We start from the raw sequence: 22633 nt of genomic DNA, 5'->3' as shown, positions 1-22633 counted from the left end.
AAAATGTAAGGCAACTGAAATTAATATTAATTGTGGTATATTTATTCCAATATGTTTAAGCACATGTAACCAATGTAAGAATTGCTAAGCTTTTGTATTCCTTTGTTGTTTTTGTTGTTTATGTCTTTCTAATTCAGTGTGTGTTTTACATGGTTCACTCATTTTAATCCAGGCTAGTCACATTTTAAGTGTTGTGTAATGGCATGCAGCAAATTGCTCCTGTAGTAGACAGCAACAATCTAGAACATACATATGTTGTTGGAAGACACAGAGAAAGCTGCATTTGATTTTTAAATGTTATTATGTGGATGATGAGTGTGATGATGATGGTGATGCATATATATGATGTATGTATGTGTGTGGTGTTTAATATCACAGCAAAAAATAAGAATATATTAGTGTAGTTATATCTCAAACATGGAAGTGAGAGGAAAACTGGAGAGCTTAGGAAATTCGTTGTTTTTCTGAACCATCTCAGTGATCTGGAGTCTATTTCTTAACGTGGGATGCCCAACTTCTTCCCTCCTCCCTTTCTTTGTCTTTACCCTCTTCTCTCTCCCACTTTTTTTTTTTGAGACAGGTTTCTCTGTGTAGCTCTGGCTGTCCTGGAACTCACTCTGTAGACCAGGCTGGCCTCGAACTCAGAAATCTGCCTGCCTCTGCCTCCCAAGTGCTGGGATTAAAGGCGTGTGTCACCACCTCTCAGCCCCTCTCCCACTTTTTGTCTGTCTGTCTGCCTCTCCTCTTCTCCCTGCATAATCTGAAATATTTACAAAAAATACTGTTTTATTTTTCATTTCAGTGTATAATATATTGAAAAAGTGCTCTGTCAGATGGACAGAGGTAATTGCAATTTTTGTCTCAATGTAGTAGAATGCTCATGTTAATGCATTAGGAATAACCTTTATAATGTTTTTCAGGGCTTTCTTGCATGCAGGGGTGGGGAGCAGCTGTGGAGCAGGGGTACAGCTCACTTTCTGGGCTGCAGCCCCATCCCCCAACCTGCTGGGCCATCCCCACTGAACTATCTCCTTCCAAGGATGCTGGGAAAGGCTTCCTCCATACTCTTGGGAAGGCCAGGGAAGGCCAGCTCACAGGGACACCACTCACAAGCAGGCAGCTGGGTCCATCCAGTCAGCACTACCCAATTCAGGGAGCTGAGGCCAGTGGGGAAGTTTTCTCCAAGAAGTTCCCTGAGAAGAAGAAATTCTCCTCCAAGTAGCCCCCTAAATTTCTTTTAATGCTGTACCATGGTCAGTTCTCAAAGCTCTGAGAATCTTCTGCAGGGTAGAAAACAATCTGTTCCCTCCTTTCTTATTGGCAAATATTTTTTTTTCTTTTAAGGCACAACATTTATACCTTTTCAAATGTTATAGTGAATCTAGGTGAAAGAGAATTTTTTTTTTTTTTTTTTTTTTTTTTAGCAAGAAACAAAACAAAACACGCCAAAGTACAAATCAGGGATTTGGCTACTAAAAGTTACATACAGCAAGGGTGGAAAATGAGACAATGAAAATTGTGTCACATTATAGGACTCCCTCACACCCTAAGACACACTTACCAAGTCAAGGAGACGCAGTCGATCCACAAGCTGGAGGCTTGAACCTGAGAAAGATATTTATAAAAACCTAGACAGGGCAAAAAGTCCTCCCCAGCCCGGGTGCCATGAGCCCAGCTCAAGAGACTAAAACCTCAACATGGGGAGGCTGGACACTCAAGTCTGGGAGTATAAGCCCCCTCACTTCTGGCTCAAAGGTTTAGAGAGGAGGCAAAACAGAACCTACTTGAAAAATAATTGAGGAGAAACCCAACAATTTCCTTCTGCAAGGCGGGGGGGGAGAGGCAGGGGCATTTCACTCCATTCATTTAAACTTGGAAACCCTAAGGAACCATCTTCAACTGACCTTGGGAGACTCCACAGAAGGGAAAGTCGGGAAGAAGAGAGGAACGGAGAGGAGAGGGGAGGGGATGGAGGAGAGGGAAGAGGGGGAGGGGAAGGAAGGGAGGGAAAGAAGACTTGACTCGGGGGGGGACAACTAGCCCCTTCCTTCCTGGCACACGAAAGCACGCAAGGAACCAGGTCCAGGTGGTGACCTCACAAGGACAGCACAGATTCTGTAGCTTCGGTCACACCTCCCTCCAGATACCACTGGTGCTCAGAGCTGTGTGGACCGGCCACAGCAGTGCTTGCAGGGACTTAACAGTGGCTCCGTATGATATAGCTGTTCAGATAGGGTTATTTCTAAGAACAGGTGTGGGTAGCATGCTCATTTCTCAGTATTGATGTGCTATAATGGACTTGAAGGACTAGAAGTTAGATAAATCCCCTGATAGGCAGACAGATAAGAAGAGGGGCTACAAATGATAGCAAAAGACAGCAAGTAAGGTGGGACAGGCTTCGTGGAATTTTCCCCCTGCCTAAAGGCTCCTCAGATTCTAGAACAGTCTCACAAGCTCAAGGTTGGAAGAGGACATGTTAATCCCCAAATCATGAGCATGCTGCCTTTTTGTTTGTAGGTTCAAATGACCAATGCTAAATTAGGGGAGAAAGACCTGTCAAAGATTCTTAAAACCCACAGCCCCAAGGAGAGACTAGACCATAGGCTCTGAAGTGTCCCCTCTCCTCTACAGAGGGACTTTTTCTCTGTGTATTTTCTGTGTGTGTGTTTCCCCACCTCAATAAAAGCCTTTCTTCACTGGCTGATCCCATCTTCTGTGTCCAGGACTTCCTCTGCTGCTACCTGCCGTGTTCAGGATTTCTCCTGCCTGTTAATTCTTCCAGTGGAAGAGGAAACAAACCCCATCAAGACTTTAGATGGTAACAATGAATTCTAGGCCAAGGGGCAGGAGAATTGGTGCCTAGCCTAGGAACTGGGCTGAGAAGAAATAGATAAATTAATATATATTAAACTTGCAGCAGCATGAAGCACTTGGTAATTGGTTGTTTCCTTCTGACTGGGAACCTAAAAGGTAGAGATACAGTGGGTGCATCTGTAGAGGAAGAAGGTGAACTGGAAAAGCTTGAACCCTGGTGTATTACAGAATCTGAATAAAATCTTAACTCTGATTTCAAAGCTGCTACATCCTTAACATTGTAATCTATATGCATACCATATAATAGGTGTATTTTCCATTAGAGTTCAGCCAGAACAGCAGAAGCAATCATACATATGTATGAATGCAAATATGTATAGGTGGTAAATATTTGTTACTGGGGATTGTCTCTCCTACATTTGAGAGGCTGGGTAAACAAACTGTGTAAGGATGTTGCCAATGTCCTCAGGGCATATGTCCTTATAAAGGAAAGATCACAAGCATACACTCAGCAAACCCAGGGTGCAACCCCAGGGAGACAAACTGAGCCCCAGTTCTGTCCTTGTTGCTTCTGACTTTGGTGATAAAACATTCTGCAGAAGTTTTGTGCTTCCTAGTCATGGTACTAAAACCACACAGGGGGCCTGAGAGAGGATCCAGCCATAGGCAGAGGGCCTTGGCAGAGCTGAGTCAGCATCAACATCAGTGTTGATCCACAGCACAGCGGCTGATATTCTCCAGGTGGTTCACCATAACTGAAAGGGGATTCTGGGCAATGTAGTTGAGCTTATACACATTGACCTGTTTCAAAAATGTTGCTGGCATTCAGTGAAGATTTGCATGAATGATGTAGCATTTCTCTTGGAAATTTTTGAAAAGTCAGGATACTTCATTGTAGCTCTGCCTCTAATATATCAAGCAATGTCAAAGAAATCACTGAGATCTTTGAGTCTTAGTTTCCTCATTTGTAAAACTCCAAGAAAAATTCCTGCCTAGCCTATTGAACTTGATTTTTACCAAATGTTGAGATAATCCAAACAAAAACATAAAACAAACACACAGCAGTATTGCATTATTTTAATTGCTGTTACCAATAATTCAGTTCTTAGTTGAGTCACACAAGATATTAATGGTCCCTGACCACTCTGCCATGCACGTACCTAGGAAGACTAAATTAGATGAAATGTGTAGTAACACGGCCAGCTATTCCATGGTCAGAAGGAAGTTATACTTGTGTCTCAAGGTGAGGATCCATTTTCACATTGACTTTTAGTTCTGGGCTGAATGATTTAGAGGGACAAGCACGTAACTATTGGTGACTCTGGGAGCCGAGGAGCAGTGGCTCTTTCTGGAGTGGAAGTTGTGGGTAGTGGATGAGGTTTCTGTCCTGTAAATCTGGGCTTGCACTTCATAACAGCCAAACTTGCTCATCAGGACAAAGAAGTCCCTGCGGAAGTTCTTGGTGAAAATGGCGTAGAGGAAAGGATTGGCACAAGAATTTATGGGGTAGAATAGAACCAGGAGGATCTTGGCCTTGGACACAGTGATGAAGGGCACTTTGAGGGAGGCAGAAATGGCAAAGAATGAAATGGGGGCCATGCAGAGAAAGTCTGTGAAGATGAGTGTGGCCATGCGCTTGGCAATCTTGGTGTCGCTTGATGAGGACACAATGTTAGGATTCCTCACTGTGAGGTAGATGTGGGTGTAGCAGCCACAGATGACCACAAAGGCCAGGACATTGAGTACAAGGAGGGCCATAACGTACAGCTGCGACAAAGGGCTGTCGATATCCATGGGCAGGCAGATGCTCACTTTCATGTAGCTACTGATGCCAAAGATGGGGAAGAGAGCAGCTGTAAAGGCGAAAGTCCAGCCCAGCACCATGATGCTGACAGCATGGCGAAGTTGCACCTTGCGTTCCAGTTGCATGGCATGTGTGATGGTATGCCATCTTTCTAGGGTTATGGCTGTCAGTGTGTAGACTGACAGTTCACTGGCAAAGACAGTGAAAAAGCCAGCAGCATCACAGCCTGCTCCTGTTTGCCAGTCAATGGCGTAATTGTGGTACTGGCTCTTGGTATGGATATCAACTGATGCTATAAGTAGCAAGTAGATTCCAATGCAGAGATCAGCAAAAGCAAGGTTACACATAAGGAACCGGGGCACAGTGAGTTTGTATTGGCTTGTGGTTAGGACCACCAGCACTGTGATGTTCCCAGTGATGGCCAGGATGCTAATAAACCATATCAAGACTCTGAGAATGTTGTATCCCATGATATCTTCACATGGATTAAATGCATCTGGCTTTGGTGAGCAGGTCACATCAACAATTTCATTACATAAGTCATAGTCAAATTCACTATACATCATGTCAGCTCCTTTTCCATAATTGGGTTCATCATCTATCAGAGATACTCTCTGACCCCCAGCCTGAGTCAAATCATCAGTATCTTGCCTTGAAATAGACTTGTTGCAAATTGGATGAAGTTCAGAGCTAGAAAAATACAAGAAGGAATAGAATCAGCATCTTAGGTACAGAACGGCAAATGCATTGCATCTTTGTACAGAATAGAAATAAGGGTTTCTTCCTGAGATAGTTTTTTTTGTTTGTTTGTTTGTTTGTTTCAACATCTTGTCTGCCCTTGAGGCTGACTCAAGGGTTAATGCTGTTTACTGTAAATGAACAGAGCTTTGGGAGTGGAATGGCCTATGGGGGAAACTATCTGGCCACAACCTGAGTGTGGGGAGGAAGGCGCCTGGGACTAGCTAACCCTTGCTGTTAGTGTAAATAATTTACAAATGATAAATAATACTCTGCCTCTTTCCTTCCTCCATCTCCATTCAGATAGCTTCTAGCTTGCCCAAGAGAACACATCCTTATTTCTCTAATCACTGGGCAATTATATTTTCTGACATGAATGAGAGCTTATTTGCTAGTTTTGTCTTCACTAACCAGAGTATCAGAGTCTGTATGTAGTTAATTATCAGGCAACCTCATCCTTTGGCTCTTTGGTTGTAGGCTATTGAGAGGCCAGCTAATTTTCCTGAGATGCTACCAGGATCTTGGGCTGTATCATCTCATTTCCCAGAGGTGACAATAGGTAGCAGGCATTTGTTTACCCTGCAAAGTAAGCCTAGTTCTCACATAAAATAGTTCCCTAGTTGGCAGCTCCAGAGCAAATGCAAGTTTTAAGGGGTCCTAGTTTGTTCTCAGGTTGTCAGATCCCCTGGGAGCCACTTAATCTTTTCAAGGCACTTTACTGTCTCTGCCCACCCCCATTTAAGCTTAAATATATAAGACACCTTGTCAACAGATAGAGGCACTTACAAAAAGAATTGAATGAAACCCAGATGGTAAATATTCAACCTGTGAGTGCATGCGTAAACATTCTAAGACTTTGCAGGTGGATAGAAGCGAAACTTCTATTGTAATGTGAAGGTTCAACCAGTGTGACCTTTTCACATAGGGAGAATTTTTGATGGAAAAAAGAAATCAAATATATATCTTTACTTTTCCTTCCATTTCTGCTAAGGGGAAAGTTCACAGCAACATTAAATGACAGCATTTTCTCAAACTTACCACAATCTCAGAGAGCAGGGAAGTGAGAAAGAGCATTAAAGTCCCATGGAAGCCCCTAGAAAAAGAGGCAGACAGCTGTGGGAGGAGCAGCCTTTGTTTGATTGTAAAAGGTGAGAGTGTGTGTGTCCAGTGTCACAGATTGAGCTTTCTTGCCATCCAGTGAGAAGGGGCTTGGTGGAGAACCCTGTGCTCTCTTCTCTCACCACTGAGAAATGAACTAAATGGCCAGAAGTCATTTCCTCTTGACCCTAGAGATTCTGTTCTTATTTTCTTTCTGGAGTATCATAGTTTATTTTTGAAACTCATGACACTTCTCAGATCCTCCACAGCTATCCTAGTGAGGACAGTTAACATGCATAACTGAAAGTGACTGGAGCTGGAATCCCGGAAATCAGCGAGTTTAGTCAGTGAACTAAAGAGAGGTAAGCTGCAGGACAGATGTAGAGGGGACTAGAGGGCCATCCTGTGGTGTTTAGTTCTAATCCTGTCTCTGGGTTAATTGCAGCCTAACTGTGGGGGCAAAAGGTAAGTTCTTTGATCCTTGCAGACTGCTCTCTGGCTCAGTGAAATGAGAGAAATGAGAGAAGAATCTCCCCATCCTTAGGTTACCGGCTTTTGTGAAGAAGATTCTGGTCCCTGGGGTTACTGCCAACCTACTTACCAATGAGGTCTCATTTTCTTGACACAAGGTACTTCCATTCTTTGAGATAATAGCTGAAACAATGCTAGGAAAAATAAGTGTTGCCTTATAGTATCTTGGCAAGTCTAAAGTCCAATAAGGAATGGGGAATTAGCATGGTGACAGTTTAAACGTGGAGCTCGAGGACTCCAGCCATTGATAAATAGATGCTAGGGATGAGGCACTACAAAGTACCCCAGAGCTAGAGTTCTGGAACCAAACAGAGCTGAGGCTTTGAAGCTTCATTTGGTCAATGTTGATTCAGTTATTCAGTAACTCCAAGCCTTAGTTTCGGCCTTTGTTATAAGAAAATGATGCTGATAATGATAATGATTAACCTCTGTAATGTTAACAATAAAGATGAAATTTTTACAGTGTGAGGCATGGAGTGCTCTGCTCTTTCAGTGCTGTGAAGACCTGCTGATGGTGGACAATGAGTTCTTGTTGGTGTCTAGGCCTGTGTGGGTACCTAGGAGCATGTGCCATGTTGCGTTGGTTTAAAACTCAGTTGCAAGGAAATGACCTAAATAAAAGAAAACTTAAAGAACAAAAGAGAAACAAAATAAAATAATCTGAGCGTAGAAAATATCTGACTGATTGAGAATTAAGGGGGACAATTGCCTCAGCATTTCTACAGGGATCTAGGGGAGCCATTAACCCAAACCGCATGGTAACATGGGAATTATACTTATATTGTGGGCATTGTTTTCAATGAGGACCAGAAGAATAATTTCATCAAGCAGCTTAGAAGACAAATCTTTTTACCAAACTCTCTTCATATGCTATGCATTGAAATGACATCATTTTAGAAAGAAATCCTGCCATTATCTTCTAAATGGCACAGTTATTTTGAGTTTGTTTATGTGTATAAATTTCTTGAGTGGACAAAACCCAAATACCCTCCACAGAGCTGTCTCTTTGATCCAGAACATGCCGTAAGCCTTCAGTGAGGAACTCTTTCCATATGTGGGTTTTCTTCATGTCACCATGTAGCAATTGTACACTGGATGAAGGCCCAAGCCACATAGGGATGGACATAGAAGACTCACATTTGCCTCCTCCAGTTTGCAAAGGCACAGCAGTGGCTGGGGTAGGTGAGGCTGGCCTCGATGAGGGTGACAAACTTGTCCAGACTAGGGAGCTTTTTCAAGTGGTATGTTGACCTGGCCCTCAACTTCTTCAGGTTTTCTAAGCCATGGTTCGGCAGGGAATAGACCTTAGTCCTTGAGATGTCTCTATAAGGAGAAAAGGTAAAAAGAATTATACCAAGATCATCTTGGGTCAAAAATTTTCAGCTTCTGGCTAATAGGCAAAATAGCAGACATTTTAGTAAGGTTAATTTTTTACATGGCTGAGAAGGAAGACTTCAGTTTCACAGCACATGCAGGCCTGGTCAATATTCAGCTTAGATATTTGACTTACATAGGGGTCCTGGTTCTACTGGTCCTGATGAGAGGAGTTAGCCAGCAGAATGCCCCTAAAACTGGATAAACCTGAATTCTGGTTGGTTTGGGCTTAATACTTGCTGGTGAGTAAAGAATCAGCCATCTCTCTTCTGTAGTTGATTTGTGCCTGAGATTGAAACCATTTTCTGCCACTGTGCGGCTAGCTATAAAAATATCTCTAGTGAACTGTGGTGGTGCCTGTGGCCTGAATCACAAAAAATGATGAGAAGGAAACATGCCATACAGGGACGAGGAATCTGGCAGGCAGGAGAGGCAGCCTTCACAGGAAGTCCAGGCGGCAGGTAGATAGGGAGTGTGAGCTTGGTTTTCATGAAGACTTACCTGTATATATAGCCGACCCCTGTGCCTGTTTGTTCTTTGACCTTGGTAAAACTACATGTTTTCTATGACTCAATTCCCTCATGTGCAAAGTAAGAGGATATAAATCATATATATCAGCAATGACGGACTATCCAGATGATATTTAATGCCTGGCAGTTATCATGAGGAAATATCACACTCAAGCACATATTCACAAAGGTAGCTTTGTAAGAGTGTCTCTCCCCAGGGGAGGCAGCAGAGGCCTGGTAGGAGCTGGTACAATGGTTCCTATTCCTAGAAACCTCTGAGTCTCATCCTTCCTGGCTGCCACACTAGTGTACTGCTAGTGTCAACACTGGCAGCTATAACTTTCAAAGCTAAGGTCCATGGCAAGAGCAAAGAGATTGAAACGCTACCATCTTAGCTCTCTAGATATTTTGGCTCAGTTATGAGTAGGTGTTCCTGATGTGAGTGGTGGCAAGTGATGGCTTGGATGGTTCCTTTCAGTAGCATCCACCCTGTCTCCACCAGAGGCACCCTTGGTTAGACTCGAGGAAGGGTCTTTTACTGTTGACTTTCTATGTAAGTCAAAGCAGCAGACACCCAAAGCAATGAAACTCAAAGAGTGAATATATCATTGCTTCCCCATATGGTCTCACAGCCTGGTGAAAATTATACTCTCAAAGTCTCCTCCCCACCCCCTAGTCATTCTCTTGCTCAAAAATCTAACATGGCTTTCTATTGTCCATCTGAACTTCCTTGACTTCTGTTGCCTCTCTTTCCCAGCCAAACTTCTATTGCTTGTTTGTATATGATATCAGTAGTTCTATATGCCACCAATCTGCCACCTCATTCTTATAGAAACGGTGCTTACCAAGGCCACCTCTGGGTTCCCATCATCTTGACTTCATAGTTATCTTGTGAATGTGAAGCATATGTTTCACAGAAATGTTCCATCTTAGCACCTGATTCTCTTTCGTTTCTTCAGGCATCTCCTTTAATTTCTTTCTGATTTTTAAATTTTATCTTACTTCTCTTCTATCTCTCATTTAGACACTGGTATTTATTCAAACACACACCTGTTCCTTTAGTTTCACATTATCAGATATGTGGCTATGGCTTCTAAATGTGTATGTTAGTTAGAACTTCAGCAAGATACTTCATTCTCCATTGGATCCCACAATGTCAATGAGATGACTTATATGAGCATCAAAACTGCTCTTACTTTTCTTGCATGTTCTTCTTTCTAATTCCTATTTCCACATGTTTCTCCTACATTGTTCCCATTATTTAAGATAGAAACTTGGGAGTTACCTTTGACTTTTTCCTCCTCTTCCCTTGGACATAAGTCTATCATCTCTATTGCCCATGAGTTTGTTTTTGTTACTTTAGTGAGGGTCCAGAGTCTCTCCATAGATAAAATGGACCCACAATGTGTCCTCCTGACCATGATTCCAATGCAATCTTCCTACCATAACCAGAGTAAAAATTTTAGGGTGCTAATCACATTGTGACCTCAAATTCTCCAAGTCCCCATGATTTTTATGACAAAAGACAAGTCCTTGGGTATAGTATGCCTGTCCTCTGCCTGGTTTATATTGTATCTTTTGCATGCCCTTATCTCTGCTCCACTCTGCATTTCAGGAGGGCTGAACCCTGCCAGGTCTGTTTTTTATGTGTCCCCTTGTTAACAGTGCCACTGGGAGACTTGTGGCATGGTAGAGAGCATCTCCTTCTATTTCCTGTCTTAAGTAGCAGCTGAATCTTTTCTGAGATTCCAGATGCTTCTAAATAGATCTGCTGAAGATCTTGCTTCTTTATTTTTCTCTAGTTCCTTGGCTACAAGAAGGCCACTTGTCACTTGCTCTTTAAGTCCTGGGGTTAGAAGTGCTATCTACCATTGAGGATCTCCAGGCTGTTGATTCCTGATTAAATAGTCAGGTAGACTGACATTTTCAAAACTAGTAATTGCCTTTACGTAATACTTAACTGCGTTTTACTCTCCCTTTTGACAATTAGATCAAATTTGCTCATTCCAACTCCTCTATACTTACTGATTCCCCATCCCAATTCTATTATTACTGAGGGAAGTGCACCACAGCTTCCCGTTGTGATTCCACATTTAAATATTTCTTGTTGTGTTAATTCTTGCTTTATGTAGTCTTGGTTATTTTTAGGTCTCTATAAATTTAGAGTCTTTTTCCTCATGATTTTCTCCATCTCTACGAATATGTGGCTTTTAACTCTTACTCTTCTATTTTTCAGTTCTTCCTGACTGTCACTTGTTAAGAAACCCCTATCCTCATGGGACTGAGTACCAACAGTGTCTTCTCTTACTCTGTATGAACCTGGCAAGCCTTGTGATTAAAACACGGTTCATATTCTAGCTACTTCTCTGAAACCTATACTCTAAGTTCAGCCACCTCAGCACAATCCCTGCTTGCATAATTAGCAGGTCAAGCTTTTGATACTAAAAATTAAACTCTTGATTTAAAAAAGAAAAATCTGCTTCACCTGAAGCAGGTTGGATGTTTCAACTTGTCATAAACAAATTTAGATGGCATACTTGACTCCTGCCTTTTGGATTACATATTCAAACTTAGAGAAACATCCTATATATAAAGAATCTAACTATTAATGTTTCTCACTCATTGCTGTCTTAATAGGGAGCAGGTTCAGATACTCTGAGATATGCTTTCTTTTTTTCCTTTTTCCTTTTTCTCCTTTCTTCTACTCTCCTATCCCCTCCCCTGCCCTCCTCTCTTCTCTACTTTTCTCTTTTCTTTTTTCCCCTTCAAGTTAGGGTTTCTCTGTGTTATAGCACTTGGCTGTCCCAGAACTTACTTTCTAGACCAGACAGACTTCAGACTCACAGAGACTTGCCTGTCTTTGCCTCCTGAGTGCTGGGATTAAAGGCGTGAGACATCACACCCAGCTTGCAGTATATTTTCTAGTGTTTGTCTTTGAATTTTAATCTCTCAGATCTGGGGTTCCGGTAGATGTAAGTCTGGCACATAAACGATTGCCTCCTGAAGAGCCCTCATTCTGGTGCTAAATAAGTCATCTATGCTGGCCTGCTTGCCATTTCTTCTTGTTTTGGAGCTTCCCAAATTGTCTGCTCTATGAAATCTTTCTGCTACTTTCTTCCTTTTCTTTAGGCAAGCCTTCTTTTTGGCCAGCTCTACTATTAACATGGATGCTCTGTTCTCTGTGAATAAGCTCTCATAGCCCTCTCCTTTGGGATCCTTTTGTCTCTCTTAGATGTGGAAGACTTCACAGGTACTTATTCTTTATGTTAAAAGACATGTCCATGGAATGACATTGAAGCATTGAAGTTGATCAGGAACAATTTAAAACAATGGTACTGGTTATTTGTCAAGAACATTTCTCCAAAGCAAGCAATATAAAACTGAAAGCTAGCTTTTCTTCTTAGTTATGTCTTCCCACTTGAATTTGGAATATGCATGTAATTCATATTAATTTTAGGTGTCTAGTGAAACAAACATTTACATACTATACTATCCTGCTATCTAACATTGTCGGTGATAGATTAAAGAGTCTATTAACCATTTATTTGTCATGCCCTTGAATATGAGATGAATTCTGAAGCTTTGAAGTGAAAAACGCAGGTGTTGCTAGTTGAGTTCTGGACACAGGTTTGAAGAGCATTAATGGCTGCTGAATCGGTTTTGTAGAGTTCTGGGCTGCCATAAAAGCCATGAACATCTGCTGGCAGTACATGATGTGTCTAACCTTTAGATGCTGTCATATGGCATTGTTGCCTACAAAGTTCATGTGCGAAAACTTGCACAACTAAACTTTCAAAAAAATCACACAAAGTCTCCCAAAATGTTTGAATTAGGTTTATATACATTTCTGTCAGCAAAAATAAAGATAAGTATGTCTTGTTCAATGTTGTTTGAGACATAACTATACTAATATTCCCATTTGTACCCTGTTCTATCAAATACACAGACACACACACACACACATACACACACACACACATACACACACACACACACACACACACACGCGCACACATCTATTGCCTGTCTATGATTTTCCCAGATAACTTAGAAATATGACATTTGATTTTATGATTTTTTATAAAAATGTTTTTCACTCCTACATGGTGAAGACATATGGAGTGTAATAAATAAACATTAGTTATTCACATTCTTATCAATATAAATGCTTGTAACTCAACTGGTTAATATTAACTGTTAATTTTGGATTAAGGGATCCCCAGAGAGCTGGGAAAGCATTATTTCTGAGTATCTATGGGGATTTCCAGAAGATTGTACTTGAATTGGTAGAATTTAGACGAGATTTGTCTTTAATCAATGTGGGTGGGTATCAGGCAGTTGGAAGACAAATGCATGCTGCCTCTCACCTCTGGAGCTAGTATCTTTCTCTCCTGCTCCTCACATAACAGAAGTCCAGACTCAGAAGCCTTAGGACTTGCACCAGTAACGCCTTGTTCTCTCTGCTGTTGAGCTGAGGATTTGAACCTGGACTATGTCATACTATCAGATGCCCTGGCTCTCGATGCTGTAGATAGCCTAGAAAGGACCTTCCAGCTATCACCTTCACATGAACTGACCACTCTGATGAATCTCATTTCACAGATCTGGACATGTTGTCCTTGTTATGGGTTATATATCTCTGGAGAATTGTAACTAATAAAATCACTATGTGGTTAGTGACATTTTGGCTAGTATTTCAGATATTCCCAGAGTACAAAATTAAACACAGTGAAAGCTATGATGGACAATCATGTTTAAGGAACACAGGGAAGTCTGGGATGGGATTAAAACTCCAAGCTTTGAAAACCAGGCAGAAATTTAGGATTTATACAAGGCAGAAAAATAACTCATTGAGATTTGTAGTTTTCTAGTCTTGAGAACTTGTTGAATCCATACATATAGCACACACGCGCGCGCGTGCGCACACACACACACACACACACACACACACACACTATATGTAAGTATTCAACAAATTGAACATCAAAAGAACTGGAAACAAAAGAGACTGAAGATGAATAGTATGATGACTTCAAATTTGCCTGTGTTTATAAATTCAATTCATACTGTCACTTTACTGGTCACAAGTCATCATGATGTCCAGTATAGTAGACCCTGCCTGGAACCTTAGTAAAAGAGTGGCTGAATCAGGAGTACTGCTAGAATTTCAAGGGTAACCCAAATTATGTAGTGAGTTTCAAGCCAGCCAGGAAAAGGTATGTTTCAAAACCCCAAACCCAAACCTAAACCAAAGTTAGTGTTTCAATCAGCAATCTGTTCTGTTACCAAAAGTCTATATTGACAGGGGGATATACAGACTAAAGCGGCTATCTTCTTTAGCCAGGCAAGACTTTCAGAGGAAAGAGGGGCTCATTAATGCACCCATAAAACTTTCAACCCAAAATATGTCTTGCCTACAAGATGTGCAGGGATTATGATAGGGCAGAGCCAAGCAATGACCGCCCCAACTTGAGACCCATCCCATGTGAGAGAGCCAACTCCTGACACTATTAATGATACTCAGCTAAGTGATGATGTTTCTTTCAGACAGAAACCAAGCATAACTGTCTCCTGAGAGGCTTCATCCAGTAATGGATGGAGGCAGATGCAAAGACTCATAGCCAAACACCAGGTAGAGTTTGGGGAGTCTTGTGGAAGAGTAGGAGATAGAATTGAGCAAGCCAGAGGGGTCAAGAACAACACAGGAAGACCTATAGAGTCAACTAATCTGGGCCCATGACAGCTCACAGAGACTGGGCCACCAGCCAGGGAGGATGCAGGGCTTAGACCTAGGCCCTTTTTATAGCAAATCTGCATCTTAGTCCTCATATGGGTCCCCTAACAACTGGAGAAGGGGCTTTTTTGGTCTCTGTTTCTTGCCATTGAATTCCATTCTTTTCTCGGACTGCTTCAGTGGGAGAGGATGTGCCTAGTCCTGTTGGTACTAGATGTCCCAGGGGAAGAGGTAACCAAGGTAGGCTGGCTCCCCTTCTCAGAGAAGGGGGGGCAATGGAGGGAAGAATTTGTAAGGGTAGGACTTGGAGGAGGAGGAGCTGTGATCATGATGTAAAGTGAATAAAAATAAATAAATTATTGAGAAAACCCAAAAATTCCCAACATGGTTATTGCACAAACAGGCAGCATTTATTCTTGCACCAACTACTGCCCATCAGGCACTGTTTTTGTTTGTTTTAAGTTTCTTTGCTCCTTATACCTATCCCCAGGCTAGACACAGTGGCAGATATGCTACTGAATCCTTAGGGGTACTTGAGAATGTTCAATTCTGACCTCATTCCAGATGGTCAGAGAGATGGCAAGGGTTATGGGATAGTTTATCTAATCCTTGTCTTCTAGCCTGGTCAGGTCAAATGGTTACAGTATTTCATTTTAAAATATATTTTCGGTTAGTATTTTGACTATATTCTGGAAATGAATTTGGTTAATATGCTATATTCTAGAAATGAACAGTTTTGAAACTTTAGACCATTAAAATTACTAACAGAGACACCCCAGGCTGATGGCTTGGTACCAGAGTTTTAGTCATACTAAGTTGTTTCAGCATTGTTAGGATTCTTGGTATTGAGTTACAGACTGGCAAGGGAGAGAGTAATCAGTAATGACACAAATGTGGGAGAAGCAGGAGTTAAATAGTGCTCCATGCCCCTTTAATAAAGTCTGTTATAGCCACCTCCACAAATTTTATTTGAACAATTTCTATTTTTCCCAGCAAAGATATTATTGCAGGTCAATCACTTCCATAAGTGAGAGCACGTTTATGTGTATTGTACATTGACAGATAGCTAGAGGACCTCTCTTTCATGATCCCAGGCAGGATAAAAAGGCAATTTACTATCTATAGTATTGTGGGTACACTGGTAATGGAAGAGAATCATTCTTATACAAATAACTCAGTGTTTGAATCTGAACTATCAGGTGAATCTGAGCTATAGCCAAATCAATTTGATAAACCATCAGAATATGATTGTACTGGCTGCAGCCTGCAAAGACAATACATTACATTTTCCCACAGGAAACTGTTTCCCAAGGAAATAGCAATTGCTTGACTGCTTAAAAAAAAAAAAGTCCAGTTCTAGTGAGTTCACAATATCAGGTGAAAACCTAGATGGCTGCTGATGCTCAAGATCAAGAGTCATAAGGGGAATTGAGGATGCTGTGCCTTTGAAATGTGATGGAGCTTGTCTACATGCCCCGGGCTTCCTGCATTCTTTCCTCTTTGCAATCGAACAGCTTAGACATCTGTGTTCAGAGGCTCACTGTTCTTCATGTAGCTAGAATTTTTACCTTCAGGAAAAAACAGCCATCAGTTTGAGTGAGCGCTCACAATTCCCTTAGATGCTTTTATACTTATCTGCTAGAGACAAAGGAAAAGGAAGAAAACGCAACAGCGGATGCTGTAGAGGCTGAGCAAGGCAGTTCTCAAGGCTGGTTCTAGAGCAGGATGCTAGAGCAGCTTCTGGATCTACCAATATCAGCACCACTGGGCTACATTGGTAGAGATACCAGTTCTTAAGCCTTGGCCCTGGGATTTTTGAATCACCCCCCCTCAACTTTTGAGACAGGGTCTTATTGACTCAGGGTGGCCTCCAACTTGATGTTCAGCCAATGAACTTGAACTTCTGATCTTGTTGTCTCTCTCTACCTCTTGCCATTTTAGTTCAGCAATTACAAGTGTGTGCCACCATGCCCAATTTCATATGGGTCTGGGGATCAAACCCAGGGTTTTGTACCTGGTATGTAAGCACTCTATTAGTCTAGTGTATGCCAGAGTCAATGAATCAAGAGTTCTTAGTATGAGAATTAGCAATGTATAGTTTTAAAAGCCTCCAGATTCTTGTAATGTACAATTATACTTAGAAACCCTGCAGCAGCTCAGTCAAAAACCACTCACAGTCAGACATCTCCTGGTTGTGTTCTTTTGCAAGATCTGCCCTAGGCTGACTTACATAATCTGGCTCCTTCTGCTTATATAGAGGCATGCTTCCTTGACTTACTTAAATATAAGTTTAAGGACCCATCTTGATTCTAGGGATCACTATGGGATCCACTGACCTGTTACAAATGCTTTGCCATTCAGTTACCCACTCAGCCAGATTGGGATTCCCCTGACTATTCCTCATTTACCCAGGGAGCATGTTGTAGTGGACCTCCTGACTTGAGAAGCCTGTAGCACTCTTTTTTGGGGTGAAAATTGGGGATCTGACCCAAGACCTAGCTAAACCTGTGGTTTGAGCAGCTGCTGTGTTGTGGGCTATTTGAGCACGACTCTGTTTTCTTTCACTTGTTTAAAGCTCTGGAGGAAGGTGATCACTCAAACAACCCACTGGGCAACTGCTGTACAACATTGCAGAAGTAGAAAATGAGACAGATAGGCCATCATCTGCCTGCATCCCAGTTGATGAGGAGAGGGCCATGAAGGACATTTGGAAGGACCCCAAAGTCCCAGAAGGTGAGGCTGGAAGTTAAAGTGATAGCTTGCCCTTGAGGTGGTAGAAGGAAATTAGCAGTTACAGCTGGGATTTCAGCCAGATTCTTGCACACATATCCTTATACACTGACATGAAAAGGCAAGGGTTATATGGGATATTTTTCTTGCTTAACACCATTTGAGAGTGCCTTTTGAGACAAGACTTGAGCTCAGGAAGTCCTCAGACTTACTACAGAACCAACCTAGGCTAGCTGCAGCTCATGGAAATCCTCCTGTGTCTGCCTCCAGAGTTCCGGGTTTATCAGCGTGTCATATCACACCAGGCTTCCCTACCATTTTGAGTCAATTAAAGTGTTTCTTAATTCTGCTGGATTTCCACAAAGTTTGTTTTTCCAATTCTGTGTGCATATGTTCCAGCAACAGAGGGGATGCATCTCTCCTGTTTATTATTCATAGCAGGAATTGGTGGGAGATTTATATTTTGGGGTCTTTGTTAGCATTCTGAGGAGACCCATTGTCAGTGTCTGGCCTGGACCCTGTGTATGCAATCTCAGCACATGATCACTTGAGCCATGTGTTTTTATCAGTGACCTGTGCTCCTAGGATGAGAGGATGATGGTCAGAATTATTTTCCCTTTGACTTTAGTTTGCTACCAGCTGTTAGGGGGCTGATGACTAACTTGCAGATGTCTTGGTAGATGTATTCATGATGGAAACACATGGGAATATGAACTATCAAGGCTAGTTTATACCTCAGGCTGTGTTGTTTATAGCTATAGTATGACCTTCAGTGGGTCACTTTGCTTCTCTGGTCCTGGATGCCTCAGCTTGATAACAAGTCAGCTGTGGGTCATATCTAATGCAATATTTTCAGGAGCATACAATAGGTTATAGCTCTATAGATCTAGCAGGTTGCATATTGAATGCATATCCCACTGCTGACATGTTCTTCCAAGAACAGAAAGCGGTGCTCACATAGAACATCCAAAGAATGCAGGACTTGTAGCTAGGTGAAATGGATGAACTTCTATTCATCCACAAAGCACCAGAATTATTTTGTCAAAGTCTGCTTGTTTTCCATGAACTCTCAGAACATAATATATTAAGTGTTATGGGTTCTAAATACTCCATGAACTTGAACACTTGGACTATGTTCCTGGTACCCTCTACCATGCCCTACATTGTACTTCAAACCAGACATCATAATCTGATATATTAAGCTATATGATTATTACTTGGTTCTCCTTCCATAAGATATAGTGTTCTTGGGATGAAGAACTTCTTTTGGTTTCCTGTACTATATGGTAGTGTTATCTTAAATATAAGAAGAAATTACATCCATACATATGCATATGGACATATCTGTGGGTATATGCCTTTAAGCCTCAGAATGTAATAAATAGATACCGCTGGTTTTTCTGTCCTTTAAATAAGGAAGCTGAGTCTTAGAAAGGGAAATGACTGAGTTTTAACCACTGTTGCCTGCCCTGACAGCTTGGCATTAAGCCAGTGCTTCCTCTTGTTTCTCATGTTGCTGTTGCAGCTCTGGCACTTTGGGATTAATGTTTGAATTTAAGATGATAAATCTATCTTAACACATACTTTCCCATCTTCAAAGTATAGAGTCTATTTCAAAATTAAAACATACCCCTTAACATCAAGAAGAAACATTTGCAGAGTTACTGTCCTGCCACACAGAACATGATTTTGAAAACACAATGATTTTTTTTTTTTTCACAAAAGAGAATGCAGGCCATTTATGAATGTGAAAGTGATGTTGGCCCAAGGTAGGGAGATAGGTAAATGACTATGCCTGGAAGCCTATTATGATTGATAAATGACAGAAGTGTGGCCACCAGATGTCTACATAGAACTTAGATGGGGTTGGGGGAAGCCTTAGGTGTGGTACAGGTACAGTTATTTGTTTGCCAGAGTTCCTGCACTGCTCTTCTTCTCTTTATGTGCCTTTCTTCTTGAAGAAAATTCTTTAGTTACTTCAGTGGATCTTGCTTAGAGTCCAGGAAAGCACATTAAAAATGACCTTTGATAACTGTGATATAGTATCCTTCTCCACTCTGTCTTCATCACAAAGGCAATGGCAGTCACAGAGGGAAGTCACTGATGGCCTGGCTTTTAGGGAGACTTGGAGGGGACACAGGACATAGGAGATCATCCACAAAATGAGGCATAAATAAGAAGAGGTGCAAAGTCACTTTTGAAGAAAGTTATGAGTGCAGAGGAGCTAGCAGAGGAAGAAGTTATGACACAGGAAGTAAGGCACTGATACATTCCACTGGATCTGGAATGAGGATCCAAAAAAATGTGTATGTGCATCTCACTTCATTGAGTGGATGTGTATATGTATCCTAGTTACTGAGGATAGGAAGGAGAATCAAGCTTTCCCTATCAAGAAAGAGACACATAGCAGAGTGCCTGGCTTTAGCATGGGTCCCACCATTTATTTTAAAATCCCTCCTATACAAGTTACATTGCATTTGAGTGAGTTGGTTAACTCCTTTAGATAATCCAGTTTTTCTTTCTTCAAAATGACAATAATAGCTCTTATCCCAGAGGGCTTTATAAGGATTAGTTGAGAACACATTTTAATCTCTTAGAACACTGTCTGAGATCCAGGACATGCTCATTACATGTTACTGTCACCAGTGTATAGAAAGTCATACTGTACATCAACCCTAAATTGTCACCACAAATCTTTGTAGATACCAACAAATCAAAATTGACCTTGTTTGACTCCCCTATCTTGTAAGCTTCTTCAAGGTGGAGAAAGTTGACTTCTAGCTCATATAAGCTGAGCTCTTCTGCATGGAAACAGATGAAGTTACTCACAAAATGACTGGCCCAGAGGCTCCCTGGAAAACATCATTAGGCAATTCTTCCAAATTATTATTATCGCTTAGATTCCTGGGGATGGAGTTGGAGAAAGAATAAGAAAAAGAAAGCCACATAAATATCCCTGTTGTAAGAGCCATTTCCCTCTAAATGACCTGGGAGAGCAGTCAGGACTACTTACAGTTCATCTAGCTGGGTTCCGTTGAATGCACAGTTGTGTATTTCTTGAATCCCATTCTTATTCAGCCATCTGAAATAAAAGCCCATTAAAAACTTAATAATGTCAGATGCAGACAGTACAGGAGGTTTGTAATTGGAAGTACTGGAGCAGGGTCAGACAACATAGTTAGTGGCATAAATAAGATGTAACCCTTAAGCTCAGGGATGGAATGGGCGGGCAAATGATGCTGGTTTATCACTATATAACCTTTTGTAAGTTTTGAAGTTTGTGCTATATCTGTGTATTATCTATTCTCAGGAATAACTGGGCTTCATGGAGAAGAATGAATAAATGAAATTTAGATATTTTAAAGGATCTGTCTGGATCCTATACCTATAAGATATAGGTATGCTCCACCCACATTCAGAGAAAATTCTATAGAAAGATCAAAGATCTTCCCTGACTTGAAGGATGAAAATCATAATTATTGCACAAATATTTCTAAGAAAGAGACAGGAGGATTTTGTTCACCTTTCTCTGAGCTTTGTGCTCTTCACCCATGCTCACCCCCAGCAGCAGGACTAGCTGTCATGAAAGTGATCTAATTAAGTTGTCAGACAACCTGAACATTTCCAGTGATCCATGAGACCCTGGTTATTGGAGGTTTGTAGAGGTGGCTCTGGGTTATGCCAGAAAGGATGAGAAATCAATTACAGCAACTGTGGGCTATGGCAGGATGAACTTGAGTGCGTGGCCACTGCTGAACTCCAGGAGGTGGGACTGATGATGTGGATGACAGTTGTGCTCATTTTACTAAGATGGCTGTGAAGCAGGCTTGCTTGGACAGGGGTGCCTCAAGCCACCTCAGGCTATCAGAAGAGCCAGCTCAGAGCCTAGGACTACCTGTCCTTGTTTGTGCATAGCCTTTCTTCCTGCCATGCTTGGTGGGTTTTCCAGCAGCCCTGTTCTGAGAGCTGACACAGAGAAGCTATGTTGAGACTCCAAATATTTCTTAGGCTGTGTTGAGAAGTTAGAAGACAATTTAAAAAAGTCACAGGTGACAACTATGTATCCTTTTATCCCCTCTTCCTGAAAGCCACTGAGCTAACAAACCTAGAGAGAAGAAAAGTACATATTTTCAAACATTATGCTTTTCCAAAAGGAGGCTTCTCCTGTCAAAGAAGTGACTGCTGTGCCCTCCATCTTACTCCCCAACCCCACTCTCTACCAGGTATCTCCCAGAAACATTAAAATGTGGACACAGCATGTCCACGATAGTGACAGTCACTGGGGCAGCAGCTTCTAATCTGTGGAATGTTTATCCACAGCTGTTTACCATCAACTACAAGTGTCAACAAAATTTCTCTACTTTATGGACCAAGAGGCAAGATTAAAGATGCCATTTGCTTTATATAGGTTCTCATAAAATGAGGTGATAAATTTCACTGGGTAAATACAAAATATAGTAGTTAAATAAAAAATTTCTTTTATAATATATGTCAATTGTAGAAGCCAGTCTTAGCTAGAAGTTGAAGGTGGCCTATGCACTTTAGTTGCCTGATTCTGAATCTTTGTCTAAGATTCTGTTGGCCTGTATAGGCTCTACCTGCTTACCTATAGACTAGACAATTAATCTTTACTGCACAAAATTGTCCCATGAAAAGATACTGCTACAATGTATAGGCTATAATAATTCTTGTATTCAAAGTTGCCCATTCATTGTCCTTATAGTTTTCTTGATTAGCATTTAATATCATACAGAAAGGGATGGTTATTTTTTATGTCAATAGTGCATCATCATACAGAATCAAATTATGCCAAAAACCTTTCCCTTGGCTTCAAATTGGACTGTTGAACACTTAAACTACCAACACAGAGATACCAACAACTATAAAGTGCACCCCTAGTCTCTTTCTTTGGCTGTTTTGTGGTAAATTCAGGGCCTTGATCATGCTAGACATGTTTTTACTTCTGGTATATATCCTCTATCATTTATATTTATATCTATATCTATATCTGTATCTATTGTCTGTGTCTGTATCATCTGTATCTATATCTGTATTTGTATCTTTTGTTGTCTGTGCCTGTGTCTGTGCCTGTGCTTGTGTCTATATCTATTTATATCTGTATCTGTATCATTTCTGTCTGTATCTGTATCTTTTGTTGTCTGTGCCTGTGTCTGTGCCTGTGCCTGTGTCTGTGTCTATTTATATCTGTATCTGTATCTTTTGTTGTCTGTGCCTGTGTCTGTGTCTGTGCCTGTGTCTGTGCCTGTGTCTGTGTCTGTGTCTGTGTCTGTGTCTGTGTCT

The 22633-nt window shown here is 41.3% G+C and overlaps 1 protein-coding gene across 4 annotated transcripts in view; it reads right to left on the bottom strand.

Moving 5' to 3' along the window:
• Positions 1-3876: 3876 nt before the first annotated feature.
• Positions 3877-22633, bottom strand: part of Fshr (follicle stimulating hormone receptor) — a 178864-nt gene continuing 160107 nt past the window's right edge. For 3 of the 4 annotated variants that reach the window (XM_031356363.1, XM_031356367.1, XM_031356364.1), the window contains 4 exons: positions 20346-20414; positions 20162-20236; positions 8123-8308; positions 3877-5308 (listed from right to left, as the gene is read on the bottom strand). In XM_031356363.1, the coding sequence (XP_031212223.1) occupies positions 4084-5308; positions 8123-8308; positions 20162-20236; positions 20346-20414 (1555 nt within the window). In that variant the 3' untranslated portion in view covers positions 3877-4083. The remainder of the gene's footprint in view (positions 5309-8122; positions 8309-20161; positions 20237-20345; positions 20415-22633) is intronic. The other variant, XM_031356365.1, reaches the window with a different exon arrangement.

The sequence above is a fragment of the Mastomys coucha genome, unplaced genomic scaffold (assembly GCF_008632895.1).
Source record: "Mastomys coucha isolate ucsf_1 unplaced genomic scaffold, UCSF_Mcou_1 pScaffold6, whole genome shotgun sequence".
Lineage (NCBI taxonomy): Eukaryota > Metazoa > Chordata > Mammalia > Rodentia > Muridae > Mastomys > Mastomys coucha.
The sequence above is the reverse complement of the archived record's forward strand: the minus strand, read 5'-3'. Positions and strand labels throughout refer to the sequence as shown.